Source organism: Drosophila persimilis, unplaced genomic scaffold (genome assembly GCF_003286085.1).
Source record: "Drosophila persimilis strain 14011-0111.01,24,50 unplaced genomic scaffold, DperRS2 tig00000735-arrow-arrow-pilon, whole genome shotgun sequence".
NCBI classification, from domain to species: Eukaryota; Metazoa; Arthropoda; class Insecta; order Diptera; family Drosophilidae; genus Drosophila; species Drosophila persimilis.
This window is the reverse complement of record NW_020825346.1, coordinates 154,048-176,405: the sequence shown is the minus strand read 5'-3', so window position 1 is coordinate 176,405 and position 22,358 is coordinate 154,048. Positions and strand designations below refer to the sequence as shown.

Sequence of the window (22,358 nt, the reverse complement as noted above, 5' to 3'; positions counted from 1 at the left end):
CCCACCCCCTCGGCTCCCTCTCCCCGCCACCAACGGGGCAACGGTTGGCCCGGGGGCGTGGCAGTGATCCATGGATCCCCCAAAACGAAGCGCGACTTGCAGTGATTCTGTGATTTGTATTTCAATGGCTAATTCTTTTTCCTTTGCTTTTATCTGATGGTTTTTTCTAATAATTTTTTGCCTGTGTGTGGATTTGTGTGTGATTCGGGAAATTCGGGAAATAACAGGCAAAAGCAGTTCGTCATGCAGGACAACTATAGGATGATGTAAATATTAAGCGGAATGCATACAACCCGTCTCAAAGTAGAGCTCTATGTAATTGTAGAAATGCTAATTGTATTACATGCCAGCCCCTCGCCTCATTGCAAATATTGGATGCCCTAAGTTTCCAAAAATGTGCTCTTTAGATGTCCTTTCATTACGGACCGAAAATCTTATTTAAGACTCGATTCAGCGGCAGTTTATGACAGTCTTTCTTGGACACAAAACAAGGCTCAAGCACGCACTGTCTTGAATATATTTCCGCAGCAAATTTTGTTAAGAGGACGAAACCCATCTGCGGATTAAACCCAAGCAGAGAAAGGCGTTTCACTACTTGCCTCAGTGTGGAAAGGGGACATTCATTACGTTGATGGATTTCTGTGGCAGTTGCAAGCAGGAGTTGCCGCAGTTGAAGTGCCACAACGGATATGTTAGACGGCACGAAACAGTCCCATCAACTTCTTGTCGCCCCTCATTCTCTATGTTTCTCACTCGTTCTCTCTCCTTCGCTCTGTTGGTGTGTGCCGCACTTTGATTGCCTCAACCTTGACGGGAAGCGGAAATATTTGGCCAGCACTTTCGTCTTTGGTTTTCCTTTGTTCGGGGCTTCCTTCAAACCAAAAATTGTTCACCTTTCTTTTTTGCCCTCTCATTTTTTTCGAGGGAATTTTTTTAATTGATTTGCCTTTGTGTTTGTTGTTTTTGTTTTTGTTTTTGTTTGGCGTTGGTGTTGCTGTTGTTGGCTCTCTCGCCTTCACCGTGGCCATGACCAGTTAGCCGCAAAAGCAAACCCCATCCTTTCTCCACCTTTCTGGCCGCTTTCTTTATGGAGCACACACGCACATGGCCTACGTGTGTGTGTGTGTGTGTGTGTTTGTGTATGTGGGGCGGAAAACGCCCCATCAATTTTGTTATTTTTAGCATGCAAATCGTTTTGTCAGCCTTCAAGGCGGCGGCGGAGGCGGTGGGGAGGAGAAGCGTAGAGTGGAACAGAGGCAGACCTCCAGCTGGCGGACCATATACGATACTCCATTGATGATGAGCTTCTCCTTCAGCCGCATTGCAATCCCCTGCAGTTTTCACTGAGACAAATGTCGGATGGGTGGCCATGTGGCTGCGGGTGGGACCTCCTCCGCTGGTGGTTTTCGAGTGGTTCCGAATGGCTGCAAGAAAATGGTTTATTTGTTTGTTTTCTCGTCCGTCACCATTTGCTGTGGCAACACTGGTTGGGAATAAATTTGATCAATATTATTTTTTCGGTGGGCAACAGCCCCGCTGGCCCTTTCCCTTCCCATTCCTCTTCCCACCTTCTTCCCTTCCCTTCCACCGCCGCTTGTGCCCATTCTCCTCACGTGCCGTGACTGCTTATTAGCCATGAAGGTTACCAACGCTAGCGTCAGCTGAGTTAAGGCCCATGCCACATGGCCGCATGGCATGCAACCCCTGCATCTTCCACCCTCTCAGTCGTCTCAATTTGCATGGGACAGCAGGCCGTGGGCCACTAACAAAGGAACCACTGGCCATGATCCACGATTCGGTCCAACATTGCGTATGCGTCATATGCTCAATGTTGCCCGACGCCCGATGGCCCAGTCCCCATGCCATGCCATGCCGCCCCCCACCCCGTAGGACCCCCGCCAGTAACAAATTGCACTCGCGCATGCAATTTCATTCAACCCTGTGCCCCCGCCCCTGACGTCTGCCCCCGTCGAGACCCCCAGAAAAAACAGAATATGGAATATGAATTTGAATTGGATCTGAAATGGCAATCCCATTCTGAATCGGTAAACAAATATCAATGGGTATGGAAGAGGCTATTTATGATAATTTCGAAATCTGAAGCTCAGTCCAAATTAGGGAAGAAATAGAGGCCATCCGAGGATGGGATGGAAAGCATACATACATATGTACATCTCCATATGTAAATATATCCACATCTGAAGCTCAATTCAAGGGATACGCGAGAAGGATACATATTGAGGGAATTATGATAGAAATAAAAGATTCTATACAGTGTGTTTCAGATCATCATCGGCATTGGAACCATATATGTGCCATAATTGGGGAATCGAAAGGATACATCTGGGCGTTTCTCATTGCCAACAATTATTAATCAATTACTTATGGGTGAATAGATTGAAGAGAGGAATTATCTGGTTGTATCTCCCGCTTCCAGCCTCTGTCCCTAGCAGAGAGAGGCCTGGGCTCTGCTAGCAGTGGCGTCGCTTGGCGTCGCGTCGCTACCGATGCATACATTAACATTAATCGCTCCCTCTCTTTCTGTCGGGGAAACTGTTACGAAACTGTGGCTGAAGAGGTGGAGGGAGGGGGGGAGTTCGAACGAGCAAAACAAACTACGAAAATGAGGAACCCCGACCGTTGCCCGACAGCGAGCCGACAGCCCACGAAGCCCGAAAGCCGAAATCGAATTGAAATGTTTCGCTCGGCGGACAGAATTCCACTCACATTTGCACTCACTCACTCGCTCACACACGGCCCCCCGTGCCCCCCCTCTCAGTCGCCACTCGGTCAGGCTAACCGTCTCATAAAGTTGCACGAAAGCAAAAACCCTGCTGCACACACCATTTGGTGGCTAAAAGTGGTGGCTAATATCTGTATGCTATATTGAACCGATCTCAGTGGAGGACAAAAGACTATCCATTCTGAGCATTCATTCAGTTTTTTGTTATATTTCATCATTCTGGGTCTCAGTGAAATGCTTGAAGAAGGAACATATAAAACATCCATCTAAGTAATACAAAAATTCCTTGAGATTTGACCCATCTAATCAATGATTTCAATATCAAGGATCTTCGAATATTCCCTCCCTTTTTTCGTGTTAAACGTATCGTTTAAGCCGCTCTTTGGCGCTCAATATATCTTTCCCTCTACCCACTCACGTTGAGTCGGCGTAGACTTTAACCGAACTCAGCCACGGCTCTCACTCAATGCCTCGTGAACCCCCTCTACCCCCCTCTCCAGGCCATTCTCACTCAGCCAACCGCTCTCTGGCATCCCAGCGAACTCGCTGACTCTTTCATACACTTACACTTGAAGTTCACGAGCTTTTGGCCTGTGGTTGGGTTCGGCTTTTTGGTTTTTCACTCGAGCTAAGGATGTGTTTGTGTGCGAGTGTGTGTGAGTGTGTGTGTGTGTGCAGTACAACATTTAGTTAAGTTAAGCGCTGAAGTGAACTCAACTGAACCGAAAACTGGCCCGAAATTGAAACGATGAAACGATGAGGAATCGTTGCCCCGTATGCCCCGTATGCCCCGTGTGTGTGTGCTTGTATGTGTGTGTGTGATTGAGTCCAAGTGTGTGTTGGTATGATTCAAGTGCTGCCTGACTTAGATTTCTGGCCGATTGTTTGGCATTTTTCTTCTTTTCTTTGTTGTTGTTGTTGTTTTTTTTTTTTTTTTTTTTTGGTGAAGAAGTCGCCATGCCGCTGCCTGCCACTGCTGCTGCTGCTGCTGCTGCTGCTGCTGCTGCCACTGCCGCTGGTACTGCTGCTGGTGCTCCTGCTGGCGCTTCTGGTTCGGCGAATAGTTTGTTCCGGCCAGCCAAGCCAGGAAGCCAGTTAACAGAGCCACTCTCTCCCTCTCTCTTTCTATCGCACGCTCTCTCTGTCTGTATTTCTGACTGTGTCTGTGTGTGCCAGTGTGTTTGTGTGCGTGTGGCAACTTCGTTGTTGGTGCTAGTGATGGTGCTGCCACTGCGGCTCTGTTTGGCTCCGGGCATTGTCAACAACGCGGCACAAAGTTCATACAATTGTGACACGCGGCGCGTTAAGCACGTGGCTCTGACTGATAACAGGAGACCAGACCCGTGTCTTCGAGGCATTGATAGAAAGAACCATTCAAAGGGTGCCCCACTCTGACTTAGACTTGCAGGAAAACTCGTAAATGTGACCGGAAATGGTTGCACATTAGACGTTGCAAGGTACTAGAGAGAGAGAGAGAGAGAGAGAGGGAGGGAGCAGTGGCAGTGACAGCAAACGGTGCAACGCCTTGGATAATTATGAATAATCTTCATTTTTGTTTTTGTTGATGTCCAACGCCTCGAAGTAGGCAACAATTTTGCAGTGACAAAAGTGCGTGAGTGTTGGTGCGCCCTGCGCCCTGCGTCCTGCCCCTCCAATAATCTGTTCAGTTCAAATTTTTTGTTCGAGTGCCCCGCAGAGTGCGAATCGTGTGACACAGACAGTGGCACAGGCCCCGGGCAGTGCAGTGCATTCAACTCGGATTCAAAATTGGAATTAGTCCAGCAAAAATGAATATAAATACGATATGAATACACACATGCTGGCGCAAATGTGATTGTGAATGTGAATACATACAACTTTTGGTGTGGATTGCAAATAATTAAACAGATGAAAAGATTGCCTAGCTTCGGAGACCGAAGACTGGAATACCCTTGCCGATTCGTTCGTTGCAGAATCAGAAAAAATATATTAAACAAGAAAAAACATAACAATTTGTCCGTTAAACAGTTAGACAGGTTTGGGAGAAGTATTCTCCAGGAGGTGGGAGAAGTATTTGTTTTAAGGACTCAATAAATACGGGCATGGCTCTATCGACAACAGCCGATAGGAGATGCCCGCTTCTGTGGAACCCTCTGCAAGGGTCAAATCTTGTTAGAAAAGTGTCCAAAAAGTAAATAAAATAAATAAGCAACGTATTAGTAAAAGCAACATGCCACAATTATACACTAATCGCTTGCTAAAAAGTACAGGAAAATAGTAAGAAAAACACAAACAAAAAAAACAAAACTCGAAATCCGAAAAAGAAAACTCAAGTGAAATGAAGGCGAATCCAAAATTGAAGTAATTTGAAGGTGCAACACTCTCTGTGACACAACGAACGACAATGAGTAGCAGCAATGGCAATGGCAACAGTGCCCCCAGCAATGAACAGCAGCAGCAGCATCAGGCAGGAGCAGCAGGTCCAGGAGCGGCAGCAACATCGGGACCTGAGGAAGTGGCAGGTGGTGGCTTTTCAACGCGACCTGCCACGGCGCCGGCACGCACCACCGATCCGAGCAACAACAACAACAACAACAACAATAACAACAACAACAACAACAGCACCACCACCAGCAGCAGCACCAGCTATAGGGTGAATCTGAGCAACATTAACAACAACAGCAGCAACAGCAACAACAATACCAGCAGTCGGCAGGCCAGCAACAACAATCACAATGAGAGCAGCACGGGGCTGGTGGTCAACACTGGTGCCACAACAGCAACACCTGCTGCAACTGCAACGGCAACGGCAACGGGAAATGCAACTGCCACTGCCACAACCAGCAGCAACAACAACCACATCTATGTGAATCCCCACAGCTACGACAGCAGCACCACTGGCAGCGCGAGTGGCTCCACGGCGGTGATGCTGCCACAGCCACAGCCACAGCCACAGCCTTTGCCACTGCCCTTGCCACTGAGCAATCCTTTGACCCTGCAACTTCCGCTGCCACCAGGAGGAGGAGACAGAGACAACCATCTGCTGCAGCAGCAGCAGCTCAATACGGGAGCCATCAGTCGAACGGGCACTTCCACCTCGACGACGCTGAGCACCCTGAACACATATCTATTCCCCTGCGGCGCCTCGGACTCGGCGGGCACTCTGGGCGGCGGCAGCTGCGATCTGGACAGCAACTTCAGCCAGATGGTCAATGGAGCCGGCAGCAGCGAGGCGGGCAGCAGCTTCAGCCAGAGCACGGCCCCCGCCGGCCTGGGGATGGGACTGGGCGTGCAGCTGGGCCTGGGCTTCATCAGCGGCAGGCGGCGCATCCGGCGCCTGTTCGGTGTGGCAGAGCCCAACCTGGGGACAAACGGCGGGGGAGCGGGAGCCAATCCCTACGCGGCGGCAACGCTGCGGCGCCGCAGCTCACAGCTGGGGCAGTTCGGCAAGCGGCGGGAACGGGAGCGGGAGCGAGAGCTGGAGGAGATCGAGCAGCAGCAGCGCATTGCCACGGTGGCCTCTGCCAATGCGGCGTTCCTCGAGCGACGCGAGATGCAGCTCCAGCAGCAGCAGCAGCAACATTTGCAACATTTGCAACATCAGCAGCAGCAGCAGTATCTGCCACAGCAGCAGCCGCAGCAGCAGCAGCAGCAGATTCAGTTCATGTTCAATCCCATGCATCAGGAGCCGCAGAAGAAGAAAAAGAAAAAACCACCGGGTCCGCCGGCCCAAGCCCGGCAGCAGTCATCGCGCACCATGGACGATCCGATGATGAATCGGCCGCGCAAGGGCACGCCCGCCAAGAAGGACAAGAAGGCCGCCCCGGAGAATCCCTATGAGAAGTACCACCAAATCACAATCCAAAATCAAATCAAAATCAAAATCAGAGCAAGCCAAAGCACAAGCAAACCGCTCTTTAGCCACTTAAGCCACTTAGCCTCAAAGCCAACAGCAAAAAGAAAATTATGAAAATTATACAAAAATCAATAGAAGCAGCCGATGAAGACGATGCTTTTTACCAATTTTAATTTTTAATTTAATTTTAATTCAAAAATTTCTGCTTTGAATATTAGTTTCTGTTGTAAAGATTTGAATAAAACGTTGATGAATATACATATGAATACGTTTTTGAGTAATGCTTCGCTTTTTCGCTTTTCCAATGCTTCTAGCGGCTTGTTGAATACCCTGCGATTACCATGCCTCACCTCCACTCACCACAGCTCAACTCATCTTATTCCATTCTCACCTTCCCTAAAGCACCCATGAATCTATTTATCTATCTATCGACCTTATGACCTTATCTATGCGTATGCGTAATGCCCGAAGCAACTTTGCCCTGGGGTCAGGAGCCAAGTCGCCGCCAAGTCAATGCCCCAGCAGGCGGCAGAGAACGCAGCCGTAAGCGAATCCCGAATCTATTCTCGAATGGGAATCAACAGACAGCAGACGGCGCCAGGCTCCAGCTCTGCTGAGCTCCACGCCAAAAAAACACTGGAAAAACATTCGCTTGGCCGCACCGAAGCTTTGAATACCTTTCCTTGGAATCAGAGTTGTTTCGTCCGGGATAACGATTGCGTTTCAAAGTATCATCTTATAGGGAATTATTTGGGGTAAGAATGGATTCTGGAACGATAGGACTGTGAAAGATCTTCAATCTTCTCTCTTCATCCATTCCTCGGCATTCCTCTAAGTGTTGTTACCCTCTGGGGAAAGGGTATCATCGAGGGATGGGTTGACAATTGGCGGAGGATGGTTGTAGGAAGTGTAAAAATAAATGTGCGTCTAACTGGAGCCAGCATAAGTCAGCGTCCTCCGAATCTGATGCCGTTTGCTACTGTCTCCTGTTTCTGTCGCTAATCCTGCCTCTGGCTCTGGCTCTGGCTCTGCCCCTTTGCCCTTTCTTTCTCCCGCCTCATTACGTATACGCCACCGACTACACAAAGAGACTAAAAAACGAAAGATAAATCAGAACGGGGGCACACCACGCCGACCTCCCGAAATCGAAGCTAACTTTCTATTCTTTCAGAGATGTTTATGGGATGTTGCTGCTCTCTGCTCCTATTCTCTGACTCTGGTTCTGGCATATATTTAACGCTTTTATGTAATGCGGAGGGCGGGTTGGGGGGGATCTAAATGTCGCAGGGAAATTGCTTTAATGTGGCTTGCGTGTCCGGGGCTGCGCCCTTTGTTGCTGTTGCTGCTTGTTCTTTTCTGTGCTTTTCCACGTGTTTCTGTTGTTTTTATTTTTTGAGGAATTTATGTCAATGCCACAAACGACAAACAACAAACAGCAAACAAAAGAGAGGGAAAGGAAGAGAAAGAGAGGGAGATCCATAGGGGGAGAGCTAGAGGTAGAGGTACAGGCCGTAGTACTCCCTTTTCTGGGGCCAAAAAGCATTACTCTGCAGTTTTGAGTTAATTGGCAACAGTCATACCCAGTCAGCCAACCAACCACCCACAACCCCCACCCACGGAGTGGCCAACACGTGGGCGACACAGAGAGAGAGACAGAGAGAGAGAGAGAGAGAGGGAGGGAGAGAAAGAGAAAAAGAGTGGGAGAAAGGGAACACGCGACGCCATGGCTGCGACATGTAGCCGCCATTTAAATTGCCCGGCAGAGTCGACCTCGCCACACAGCACTCACTCCCCCAACCCGCCACCTTCTACACACTCCCGCCCCCCCTCCCCCCCATTCGACGAACACTTACCCCTAAAACATCACCGCCCCATCCCCCTGGCAAGAGGCAGACCCGGAATGAGACATGTTGCCCTTGATTTGTGTGCACGGCATGTGGCGGCGTGTTGACTATTTGCATTGCATGCCATGTCTCTCTCTCTCTCCCTCGCGCTCTCTCTCTCTCTCTCTCTCTCTCTCCTGTGTTTGTGCGTCCAATAATTTCGTAACATGGCCTTTGTGGCGATCTTTGCACAGCGATAAGCCCCCCGCCGCCAAACAGAGGCAAAAAGGAGCAGAATGGTGCGGCATGGAGCGGCATGGAGGGGCGGAAAACTCATTGAGTCGGCCACTCGCAACATTTTTTTGCTTTATCCTACCGGGTATTGCCCTTTTTTCGAAGAGCCTTGCCCTGACTGAAGCTACTCCGCAGGTCCAAACCGAAATCTGAACATCGATCCCCACGCCACACGAATCACATTTGCAGGTTCTATTAACAAAATTAACTTCGGATTCCATTGCCCCTGCTAGCTTTGAAGTGTATTCAATGTCTCGTCCAAAGCGAACAGATTTTCCTCTGCGTTTTTTTGTGTATTTGCCGTCGAGGAAGTGTAAAGGCCTTTGGCGAGGACAAAACAATTCGTAGCTCGAATGCATTTGCCCAACAATACTTATTGGCTTTCCTCTCTCCCTATCTCCCTCTCTTTTGTGTGTGTTTTTGGGCCCAGTGCCAAATGATTTGCTATGGAAATTCTATGGAAATTGTTGCTATTGTCGCGAAATTTTTTGCCTAATGCCCGGCAATTATTAATTATTTAATGTCATCCAGCTCAATGTGCCACCGAAAGAGACACGCCTACGTAGCACTTACGCCCCCTACTTGGCCCTCTCTCCACTCGTATACCTTTTATTCCGGGCAACTTTCATTCTGGCCATCGATAAGTATGGAAATACATATCTTTGCAGTTTCTGTTCAAAACTTTATTTGACTTCCCTTTGGTTGAGATAATTTCATGGAAATAGTACACGCCACAGTGCCCTGCCGACCCTCCCGTTCCCCTCTCCACGTTAATTGTCTGCCGCAGGACCTTTTCCGGCGACCAACTTGCGAGCGCTAAAAAGTATGCTATGGAAACTATTGTTCGCTTAAGTTTGTGTGTGTGTGCGTGTGTGTGTGTGTGTTTGTGGCACAACTTTGGCTCAAGGGCCAGCAATTAGTCGACACCCTGCTCCAGCCGCAGCCGCAGCCCCTGCCCCATGCCCCATACCCCATTCCCCCACTCGCCCCCGCTGCAGGCGCTGTGGCAGGTACAACCTTGAACTCGCCGGCAAATCGAAGCACGAAACGAGCACAAAGCGAATGAAAGTAAAAGTTGCACGTGCTGCTGCTGCTACTGCTGATGTTGCCTGCCACTTGCGGCAGTTGCATGAATAATGTGAATGCACCACCAGCTCATCCCCGCCATCCCCCCAAAGTCCCTCTCCAGGTCTTCCCCTACCCCGTGTGAAGGTCGGAGCGGTGCAGCGCAGGCCACAGGAATCCATTAGGCCAGACCGGGACCCAGAGCTCAGCCGATGAGCCTGCCGCCGTCTGCCTGCTGACGTCATCGGCCCACCCGTCCCCACCTGCCGTCACCTGGAGTCGCACGTCTGCCCCAATCAAAGTCTTTCGCTTTGGCTTTGGCTTTGTCTTTGTCTTTGGCCTACCGGCATTTATTTATTTATTGAGCGCTGCGACAAAAATGTTCTACGAAAGAACTTGCCCCTTCCCACAGTGCGGGCGTCTGTGTGTGACGACGACGACGTCAGCAGCGATTTATTTAGCGACAGTTTGTCGTTCATCTTTTTTTTATGGCCACTGCCACACACTGCCCCTGCGACTGATGTTGCTGCTGTCATTTATTTTGCCGTCATAAACTTTCAATGGAATCACGCAAGCCAAGTTTTCATGCCCCACTTGCCTCCCGCTGCCTGCCGCCCGCTGATTTCTTTTATTATTTCGCATATGACAACAGTCATTGGCTTCTTCCAAAAAATGTGACAACGACAGCAGCACCAGCACCAGCGGCAGCGACAGCGGCAGCAATTGTTGGAGACTTCCCCAGTGGGGCAGCACGCATTACCGCCTCCACGACTCCCTTACGCCTCCACTCCTCTGCAGCTTTCTTCTTCCCTCCTATTTGGCTCCGCTTGGGTTTTCCTTATTTTGTGAGAAAATGGAGCCAAAAGGCAAACAATAAGCAAATCAACTAAAGGGCAAACAACAACAACAACACCAGCGGCAGCAGAAATACTGAAAGAAAATTATTGGTTATAGAACAAGAGAAAAAGCTTCGATCCATGGGACTCGACGCACTGGATACCCTTGCCGCTTGATACTTGTGGCAGACAAAGGTCCAATGGATTGGTTCTTGGAAATGGATATTATATATATAGGTAGGGATATCGTCTATTGTTAAATCGATTATATACATATTTGTAGAGAGCTTAGCCAAACTAAGAGCCAGACTCCATATTCATATTTCCACTTGTGTTTCTGGATACTATAAACACCTGGATCTTAAAGCCATTAGGAGTGGGCGCATCCATCGTATCGCATGCCAGAAATACGCAATTCTTTCATACTTTCCCTCATTAAAGAGGGCTTAGCTCCGATCGGACCAGATATCCTCAGATACATCTGCAAAATAGGTATTTTCTAGTCCAAATATTGCACTTTGGCGTTGTTTTTCTCAAGTTTTTCAAGCTTTCTCTATCGCTCTCTCTCGCTCTCTCTCTGTGTGTGTGTGTGTGTTGTGGCCCTTCTCTTCGTATAAATAACATTTTTGTCAAGTGGCTTGTATGACAAAGTGTCAGCCATAAGTGTAGGACTTGTACACACACCCAAACTCGAATGTATGTATATATATATATATAGGACTAGGCCTATTGGGCACTCGAGTGGCTGCAATTGCTGATGTGGCTGCTGCTGCTGTTCAAACGCCAAATGGCAAACAACAAGCAGTGGCAACAACACTTGCAACAGCTGCTGCCACTGCTGCAGTCATCGTTGGCGTCGCTGTTTTTGGTGCCGCCTCTGCCTAATTGTTGTTGCTGCGTCGTAAGCCGACGACGCCTTTCGCCAGTTGGATGCCACCCCCCCATCCCATGCCCGCATAGCTGGCGTCTGCGTTGCCCTTTTCTTTCACTCTCTCTTTCTTCATACCCTTGGAGAAAGTACGATCGACTTTAGGTAGGCAACAACAGGAGTACACATCTCCGAGGCTCTCTCTTCCTCTAAAGATAAACCTGATAATCTTTGTACTAGTAAATACACATGGACATCTGCCAGGGTATCCAATGCTTCGCTACCTGATGTTGTCCCTTCTTTGTGGCTTGTTTTTGCTGTAATTTTTTGGAATTTTTACTGGCACTTCTCTCAGTGTTGTTGCTGTACAACTGCTGCTGCTGCTGCTGCTGTGGCGACAAACATTTTTGTTTGTGTCCTTTATGTGTCGCGTTGCCGATGCCGATGCCGCTGCCACTGCCGCTGCTATTGCTGCCTGCCTGCCTGCCTGCCTGGCTGACATTTTCTTTTTTGTCTGCCATTTGTTTTTCCTTTCCATACATTTTTCGGCAGTCAGGCACAACATTTTCGGCTGTGGGTCTTTCTGGGTTTGTCTGAGTTTTCGGTTTTGTCAGTTTTTCGGTTCTGCGGCCTGATGTTGCTGCCGTCCACGTTGCAGTTGCACTCGGCGCGGAAAGCGGAAGCGTTGCTGGCTCCTCGCTCCATGCGGACCTCATCAAGTGCTGCGGCATCAAAGTTTCGCCTCATCGTCGTTGTCATCGCCATCGTCCCTGCCGCAGTGGTCCGGTCCATTGTTTCGGTTGCCTCTCCGTGCTATCGTCGGCCTGATCCTCGCCCGATCCAGAATTGAATATCCAGGGTTCAGTTCTCCGAATCCCTGGGATCCGTGAGTGCGTGCTCGAGTGTTTGGGGCCATCCGCAGCATGGCCGCCGCCGCCGCCGCAGCTGCAGTGCCGTGCAAAACGCATTCTGGCTGGCCAGTGGATTGCCGAGCTCTTTTTGTTCAAGTTTTCTACATTTTTTTCACGTGAGTTGTGTTCTGTGAAGTGGAGTTGCACCATCAGCATTAGCAGCAGCAGCAGCAGCAGGAGCAGCAGCAGAAGGAGCAGCGGGAGGAGTCCCCACAGCAGGATGTTCATCTATGGGGCCATCGTTGATGAGCTGGATAAAATGTAAATATGCCGGTTCGCATTCGCATTGATTTCTGCTTTTGTTTTTTGCTGATTTTGACCCCAAAAAAGAGCATCAGATATAATTGAAATATTAAAAATGCATCCACTGGCAGGCGAAAGCCGAAAGCCGGAAAACGAAGGGAGCGGAAAAACAAACACACATTCAATTATGCAAAATTCTGTCAAAATGTTGCTCTCTCTCTCGCTTTCATTTCTGATTCATTTCTCTTTTGGTTTTTTGGGTTTCTGTGTGTTGGGGGAAAATCAATTGATACGCAAATCACGTCCACAATCGGCTCTCCGCTCTCCACTCTCCACTTCCCCCTTGTGACATCGTTGTGTGCTGACCCCAGCCGAAAATAAACTCCATTGACCGTTTGGCACTCGACTGCGACTTTTGCTTGTCTCCGAGAATGCGGCAACTCCGTTTCCTTGCCCCAGAAGAAGTGGGGTCGCCACCTGGATGGGAGTCGTTGTAGTCGTCACATCGAGTGGCATGCACTGAGCGAAAACATTTATACAAATGTAGAAAAATATATAAGATCTATAAGATATGAGGGCGTGGTATTTTACTATTGAAATCTTTTCATCAACTCATATTAATAGTGATATATAGATTATATAGATAGAACGATCGTGCTTTGTTGACTTCCGTCTGGCAATAATAATCTAGAATAATTTATAAGAATCTATCTGTCCATTTATTTATCTGGCATTTATTCTCTCATCTATTCATCCAGAGAGAATATCCATTCACAAATATATCTATTTCTTATACGTATGTACATATGCCTCTCTGCGCTTGCCTATTCGTCCATGTAGCTCTTGATCTAGGAAAATATATATATATTTTAATCTATTGATACAATCTGTCCTAACTATTGTCTATAGATTGTTGTTAAATGCTCGTCACACCAATTTATCGAATAAGCACATTGCTCTCCCATATAATTCACAGGGTTGTATTTTGCGTTTTGCGTGTTTCTATCGATGAGTGCCATAAGGCCTGCCGATCAAACGATAACTGCTGGTTTCGTTGAAGTTTCTCTTTGATTGATGAAAACATTTCAGTTCTTCTTCCACTTCTACTTTCATTCCACTTTCTTTTATCCCTCATCTTATGCTTCCGTTGTTCGTTTACTATAATTTCCAATCGATCTCTTTATTTACCTCCTGATTTTCTGCCATAGGACTTTCTATTCGTCTTCTGCGTGAAGCTCCCCATCTTTGTCCTTGCTTGAGACGCCGCTTCTTCGTGTCCGTGTCCCTGTCCGTGTGATGGGGACTCCCCACTGCGCCTATTCCTCTGTCTGTCGTTCGTCATACCCTTCCGTTTCGATTCAGCTCGTTCCTCAGTAGATTTGGCCTCTCATTTGTTGTCTGTTTGTTGTCTGGCGCGCTTTGCCACACCACACACCACACACCGTACCCACACCCACCAGTCCAAGCTGTCCAGCCACCCATCCGCCCAACTCCCTTTGGATATGGCTTGCACTTTTGCCTAAGCCTCAAGACGGGGTCTAAACGGGCCAGGCCATATCTTTCAGTGGCGGAATGTGGCACAGCAGTTGGCTATAATTATACACACGTCTCTTGCTGTCTCTTTCCTTCTCTCTTCCTAGCTGTCTCCTTCTGTGTCTCTGTAAATTGTGTAACCAACAGACAGACAGACAGACAGACAGACAGGCAGACAATAAAAGTAAAAGTAACTGAAATTCGAACCACTTTCTGTGCCCCGATTGTACCGTCTTTTGCCACAAAAAAAAAACACGTGGCAAGCATAAGTTGTTTGCAAAGGGGGGGTCTGACAGGTGGCAGCAGCCAAACGACGCGGGGTACCAAGGTGGGGGGGAGGGAGGATGGTGTGGCGCCAAAGAAACGTTTAACGTTTTAGTTTCATTCTCATTTTCGCCTTCCCTTTTTCTCATTCCCATTGCCCATTCTCGATTCTCGTTGCATTCATTTGCATTGCCTGCCACCAGGAGTCCTTCTACCGTTTTAGTAATCAATTTGTTGTTCTTGTTCTTGTTGCACCCAAATGCTGTCGCTATCGATATGTCTCTCTGTCCAACTGTGTCTGGGTGTCTGTGTGTCTGTGTCCGTATGTATATGTGTATGTGTCTCTGTGTGTGTGTGTGTGTGTGTGCGTGGCAGTCTCTGGGTCTATTCTGGCAAAAATGTTCCATCGAGACTGGCAGTTGCATAAACGCCGCACGCGGACGCGGAACGAGCCGGGAAATCGTATTAAAACTTAATTTTCCTCCTCTTCGATTCACAATCCAACAATTACATAAATCCTCTCCAGAGGCAGACTGCCAGAGCACCAGCCACCAGCCACCAGCTAGCAGCTAGCCAGCCAGCCAGCCAGCCAGCCAGCCACCAGCTATCAGCCACAGCAGCTTCTGCAGGCAGCGCAGTACGGCAGAGAATGAAATGGAATCCGATTCATGAGTCTGCCAGGCGGCAAACACTCTCGTTTACTCGTGTGCTCTGCATCTCGCCTCCCCGCCATCCCAGCACCCCTCGACACCCGCCCTCTCCAGCATCTGCAGCGGCACACACTCTCCGAAACGCGTAGCCCAAGTACTGGCCAAATGAGTCAGCATCTGAAAAGCAGTGATGCTGTCTACCACTCTTCTACCGCTGAAATCAGAAAGGTTCCATTCGATCAGTTTTTGCATCGGTGAAATGCGTTGCTGAATTGTTGAAGGTGTTTATGGTTTATAGGATTCCGTCCGCAGTTTTGGAAAGCAAAGCTTCGGGCACAAGTACCCAATAAAACTCCGCGATGAAATCGAAAGCAACGACTCGAGTGGGAAACATTAAAACATTTTAAACATTAAAATGTGATTTGTTTTTCTAAGTGCAGACATTTGCCCTTTGCGACACTTCATTCGAATTAGGCCATTCGCTTATGGGAAACTTAATACACCGAACCAATGTCATTTCCGTAATTCGAGATATATGGCGGACTGCCCATAAAACGTTTCGGTAGCGTAAGCACGTTTTACGCACTCATTCACACGCTGTGTTGTGCCCCGCGCTCTCTTTTGCTCATTCTCTTGGACTCGTCGTCTCGGTCTCTGTCTCTCGTTTAGCCAGTACCTAATCCATCCATCAGCCATATCAGCAGTCTGTCTCGCTCTGACTCGTGTGTGCGTGTTCGCTCTCGTTTTGGCGCCTCTCCCGCCCACCCCAGCCACACGCCTGTGCTCCATTAGTGCGAGTGCTCGTGTTTGACGCTGTTCTCACGTGTCTAGAGTGGCGTGCTCTCGCTCTCTTTCAAGCAGTGCCTTTTCAAGCAGTCCCGTAGCAGTCCCCGCAGCATCGCAGCAGCACAAAACACAGAGATTCCGAGCTAACGGGAAACGTTTTGGCAAAATGTGAAACACGAAGAAATGTTTGTGATTGCTTCTGCTGTGCTTCTGCTTCTTCCTTGATTTGGGGCTGCTGCTGCTGCTGTTGTTCGTTTCGTTTCGTTGTTCGCATCATCCGCTGCTCGTAGTATTGTTGTCCCGCCGCGTTGCGTTCACTTTCGTTGTTGTTTGCCTCTTGGAGCGTCGCGTCGCTTGTCGCCTGTCGCCTGTCACCGTCTCTGTCATTGACTTGTGTCGTGTGCCATTACCGTTTACCGCTTGCCGTTTACCGTTTACCATTCGCAGAAGTTCGCTGTTCACCGCTACCCGTTATCCTTTATTGTTGTCTCCATCTCCATCTCTGTCTCTTTGCCCATTGTTTTGGTTGTTGTTGTTGTTTTGTCAATTGATACATATTAGAGTTTCCGGCAATTCCGTTACGGCTCTTCCTTCTCCTTCTTCGCCGCCACCTCCTCCTCTTGCCACACGAACTTCTATGATTGTCTTCCGCTGACCTGCGCGTAACCCAAAAGTCTGTTATCTATATATTGTACGATTGTGTGTGTAAGAGCAAGGATTTGATAACAAGTTCATTTGTATAGAACTCTGGCGTATTCTATTGGGGTTTTTAGCATTCCAATTAAGTTTATGCCAACTGTTTCCAATCTTCCAAAACCTCATCAATAGTAGATCTATCACATATTTCCATGGATATGTATTGCAGTATGTAAATGCAGTGCAATCTCACCCCCTCTATTGGCGGAAGGCCATCAACTGAGCTGAATATTATCAATTGTTTTCTCATTGTGTCGAACATTGTATTTGAGGACTGTTTAGGGGACAAGAGTGAAGTACCACAAGCAATAATGAGTGCAGTCCCTTTGTATTTTTGTGGACTAAATCGTCCACAAAAACCATAAAGAGAGCTTTTTGCATTCTGTAATTCAATTCGAAACAAAATCCATTACTCTGCCTGAGAGCTCCCTTTTGTGCATCTCTAAATGCTATTCAGCAATACAATACACATATGCGTATCTGTCGTCTAATGGTTAACCATTTTCCTAACTTAATTTAACCCACAAAAATGTCAACTCTTTGAAGAGGTCGGAAAACCTATCAACTGCAAACGCCATGCCCCATCTGTGAAGTCCCCACCACCCACAACACACACACAAACACACACACACAGACGCAGACACAAACACTCATTGCACACACTGCGATTGACCTACCCTATCGTGTCCTCTATATTCCCTGTTTACCCCACCGCCACCCCAGCCAAGTTTCCATGTCGATGTCAGTGTGTCAGTGTTACATTGCCAAAGCCGGGTCCATGTCCGTGTCCGTGCCCAAGTCCATGAGATGCCGACGTCTCCCGAAGCTCTCTCTGTCCATCTAGCTCGTGCTCTTTCTTTTTCCTTCACGCCATCGCTCTCTCTTTCTCTCTCTCTCTCTCTCTCTCTCTCTCTCTCTCTCTCTGTAGTACCTTCTCTGTCATGATGTGTGTGTATGTGTGTGTGTTGAGGAAACGTTTTGGCAAATGGAACAACGGGCTGCAATTTACATTTTGGACCGCGCGCGCGGCATTTTCGTTACGTATACGCAATGTGCGAAGCGAGGGAAATTCCTCTTTCAGACCGAAATAAACCGAAAATAAAGCGATAATAAAAGAATTTTAATAAAATATATATGTCCATTCTATGCAAATTAAGAGAGAGAGACCGTTTGACACATATCTTGCTCTCTTGCTCTGTGTGCGTGTGTGTGTGTGTACGGAGTGTGTTAACTGGTTTAGTGGCTTTCCGGTTTTGGCTCTGGTTCTGGCTCAAACGTAAACAAATTTCCTTAATGAAAAAACAGCGGAAGGTTGTGTGTGGGGTGGTCAAGGGGCGCATGTCTGCAGGAGGAAGAAGCGCCAATAACAGCAGCATCATCAACGGCGGCAGCAGCAGCAGCAGCATTTCCACACGGAATAAAGCAGCTGTGCGATGTTCTCGTTTTATTTACATTTATTAATATTTCTGTTTTTTTAATATATATATATTTTTTTTTATTACTTTGTCGCTATTCTCGGACTCTCTCTCTCTCTCTCTCTCTTGCTTTCTCTGTGTTTTCTTTCTGTCTCTGTTTGTGTGTGTGTGTGTGAGTGCATTTCTCTAGGGCATTATGGCGTCGACTTGGCGTATGCGTAATATTTTGCTATGTAATTATATGCGATACAAAACAAACGAAAAATTGTTGTTTAATTAATTAATTGAAACGAAGAAGAAGCAGCTACGAAGTGACAGCACTGTCAGTGGCAGTGGCTGTGGCTGTGGCTGTAGCAGTACCACCAACAGAGCAGTGCGTCCAACCAGTTGACCGAGTGGCGCCAACCCGCTCGGTGCTGCCCAGCGTGTGTACATTTTCCTTTCTGCTTCCCAACTTTTCTTCCATTTTGACAACGGGATTACTCGTCACTTTGTGCGACGCGTGCTGTCTACGAAAACAGCTGCTTGCAACAACAACAATAACGTACGTCGTGTGTGTGCCGTGCGAGAGTATGTTGGGGATGGTATGGGAGCGAGAGATGAATAGAATATTTGTGCGGCCTGCATCCGCCAAAGCAACGACCTTGGTGACCCAAGTGTTAGAAGGGGAGGACGGGGAATGACCGAAAGTGCCGATGAAACGAAACGAAACGAAATGAAACGGAACTGAACGGAACGCCACGGATCGGAATGAAACACAACAACAATAACAAATTACTTTCGATATACCGCAAATGTGTTAATCATTTCACAGTGAAATTCAATTCGTTCCTTAATCTTTGTTTTTTCGGTGCCCCAAAAAGTCGGCAGCAAAAAGCTTTCCGCAAATGTGATACACAATACAGAAAAAAAGAAAACGAAGAAAAACGCCAGCAACCAAGTGAATAAGGAAATAAAAAGCATTCGACAGTTGCAACAGCAACTGAAGGTTGCACAGAAGCAACATGTGGCACAACCGCAGCAACCGCTGATATGTAATTGCAAATGAAAAACAAACAAACAACGAAACGAATCAACCGCAAGCCGCAGCCATAAAAAACAAAAAGAAAAAGTGCAAAGTGTGGGGGAAATGAAATCGAGTGCTCCACCGAGTGGGGCAGTAGTGCCAAGGTAGAGAGGATCCCCTTCCCCGGGAGCCCTTAAAGGAGCGATAGATCGAGAGGTGTGCCATCGATCATCGACCGATAAAAATCCGCCATGGGCGTCGATATGCGAAGTGGTCCCTGCGATTGATCGAAAAGCGTGCATTTGAACCCTTCTCGATATTATCGATAATTATCATGGCAAGCTATTCAAAAAATTAAATAACGAACTACCAATTGGATTCAATAGCACCAGCGAAACGTTTGGCACTATCGAGACTTGTGCCTTTACATTATCGATAGATCATCTGGCCGCTTTTCGTGCATACCAAAAGTATCGACTAAGCTATCGATGCATATACAATATATCCATTGTGATATCGAGATGGATATGTATCGAATTTCGTTCACCTATAGATATCGGTAGTCTATCGACCATGTCAAAAACTGCCGTACCTCAGTAAGTGACAACCGAATCGATAACCAAATGCCGCACAGCAAATGGAGCTGCCGGCAAACAAAGACCAAAAGCGACTACAGACACAAAACGGAGTTCCGCTGCGGCTGCAGCTATCGCTGCCAGTGCCGGTTCGAAATACAGTGAAACAAAGCTAACATCGACGAACGCTTGTGCAGGGGCGTGCGCCCAGCCAGAGAGACGCCCAGGAGACGGTCAGGCGGAGGCGGGTTGAGCTGTGCTCTGGCCCGGGCAGCGGCCGTCATGCAGCTGCAGGCGGCCAGGGCCAAAGCGTCGAAGCCAGGAGGCCAGGAGGCGGCATTGTAGTCAGCCAGTTGCATTTATCCCATCCATAGATACACTCACACCACTTCATATTCACGTACACACACACTCGTACAGATCAATACATTGACGTGGATTCATTCGACCCGCATATACAACCAGAGCCAACATGCAGATGATACTTGTTGCCGGCGGGTAAGTGAACAGCCGAAGGATCCCGCAATCCCATACCTCCACAATCCTCAATCCCCAATCCCCTTCCTGCCAACCTACCAGCCTACCAATCCACCCTCTAACTTTCTCGTAATGTGTGTGCTCCCTATCCCCCTGCCCACCCCCCTCTCTGTTTGTGTGCGGAATCAATGATTCGAATCGTACTAACTGCTCTGTGTGTAACCAGTGTACATCTCAACTGCAACTGAAATTGAATTTGAACTGTGCTAACCTCATTAGTGTATATCTGACATAATTTAGCTGTAAGTCTTCTCAGCCATTTGGAAGCTATTCAGATCTCCGATCTCCAATCTGAAATCTGGGATCTCTCTGCTCTCGTGCTTCTTTGTTTCCCTTATTTGCCACTCGCACTCGACGCTCGTAGCCTTTGCTTGGCACTTGTATCTAGCATTTACTATCTTAACCTTGTATCTCTGTAACTCTTTCTTAATACATTGTATATCCGTATATTATATATACCATTTGCTAATCTTTATCTGTCTTTTTCCCCTCAACTCTCTTTTGGCAATTATCTCATCGATGACTGATGTTTCTCTTTTTGTGCTCCCATCCTCAGGTAAGTGTATCAAATTGTTTTTAAACCTGTCTAACCATATCTTTCAAAGTTTAAAAGTAAGTCTATGCAATATGTTTAAGGGAACGTCAAAATGTAAACACACAGAAGGGATAACAGTGGAGGGTACAGTACAGCATTCAAGTTGGTGCTCTAACTATCTTCATGATTCTCGGTTACACAGCCCCATAACACAATGATGATGTCATGAAGACGGAAGGAGTCACAATCAATTTAATTTTAAGTGTTGTAGTTAAACGGGCATCTAAATCTCTTAGATATTTATCTTTATCCTACACACAGTTTATCGTTTTAACCTGAAGGTTCTGTTTATTGGGCCCTTGATACGATCCTGCAAGCGGTTCAACGGCTGAGTCTGTAGGCTTCCTGCGTTTTTACATGCAACTAATTAAGCAGTGCGACTCTGAAACCTGAAAGTTTAGTTTGTTTTCGTTGCCAGCAGTTGATTTGCAAAACCTGAATCTTTGGTCCAGTTTTTACTTGGCAAAGATGTGATCAAGCAGTGCGCTGCTGAAACCAAGCCCACTGATCAAGCAGTGCGCTGCTGAAACCTGCAGGCTTGGTTCTTTCGCCATCGACGGTTTTCTACAGTGCTTCTTTCGACTGCAAATCATGAAATGTTAAGTCCTGTATGAAAAGACAGAAAACCATCATTAACTCTCGGTCCTTCGGCTTCTTGTCGCGCACCAAGGGAAGGACCCTCTTCAGGACTGAGCCAGTGGTCGCCACGTTATCCTCTACGATGCGTCCTCGACAATCGATGGAGTCCATGCTACTGTATTCACAGCCGTGTGATCTTCAGTTTTGGGACGAGTAAATATCGGTTGCATCAACCAGCCGGGCAGGGTCTTGGCTCTCATCTCGAATGCGTCCTAGTAGATACGACCCGTTATGATCTTCGCATCAACAGTACAACACTTGAACTTTTGTGAGTCGCCAATGTGGTGACCTCCGCCTATGATAATCTGCAGGTCGATACTACAAACTCTGTCAAAATTCTGGAGCTGAGGCATCGATCCACAGTGGTGTCAACAGGTGCCCTTTGTCGTAGCGACATACTGTTCATACTGATCGAGATTTGTATACTCTTTTGGAATGGAAATGCTTGCTTTGTAATAAAGGTTGGGAACCATATTCTATGCTAAAATAAGCATTAGTTCAACTTTAGAAGATACTTTTAAACTTAAGCCAGAAATGTTTGCGAATGGGACGTGTAATGCGAATTGGTTAATGATTTCTTGCGAGCAAAAGCGCTTAAGGGCCGCACCAACGAGCGTTAAATGGTTGTGTCTTTAGCAGAGTCTTCCACTTGCACGGACGAGGTGTTGGTCAGCTGGAGTGTTCCTTCGCTGAATGGCTCTGGTTTGCATCGACTCCTCGGCACTCTTGAACTGAAGACCGTTACTCGAAGAGTTTGGGAATATATCTGCTCAATGGTGGATGTGGGAAGCATTTCTCAAAGAGAAATTTCTTGATCAGCAGCAATAACCGATTCGATATAGCTATGTCTGTCTGTCCATCGGGCTCGACGCCCAATTCTCAGAGACTATCAGTGCTAAGAAACCAATCGATCGACTGGCAACGTTCCCGCTCGCTTTGAAGAGAAATCGGGAATCCTCGTGCTACCTCACCAAGCTGGTCACCACTGCAAGAGCCGCTGCAATCGCAGTCACCGGTATATCCTGAATATATTCCCCTTTTTCA

General features: G+C 47.6%; 2 protein-coding genes across 4 annotated transcripts in view; both read left to right on the top strand.

Moving 5' to 3' along the window:
* Positions 1-22,358, top strand: part of LOC6599299 (potassium voltage-gated channel protein Shaker) — a 105,601-nt gene that overhangs the window by 28,895 nt on the left and 54,348 nt on the right. The gene's annotated exons all lie outside the window — the stretch shown is intronic.
* LOC6599279 (probable serine/threonine-protein kinase cdc7) lies at positions 5,358-6,727 on the top strand (the record flags this gene model as incomplete). Its single annotated transcript, XM_002024208.2, has 1 exon — positions 5,358-6,727. A coding segment is annotated over one exon (1,335 nt), but the record flags the coding sequence as incomplete, so codon positions are not given.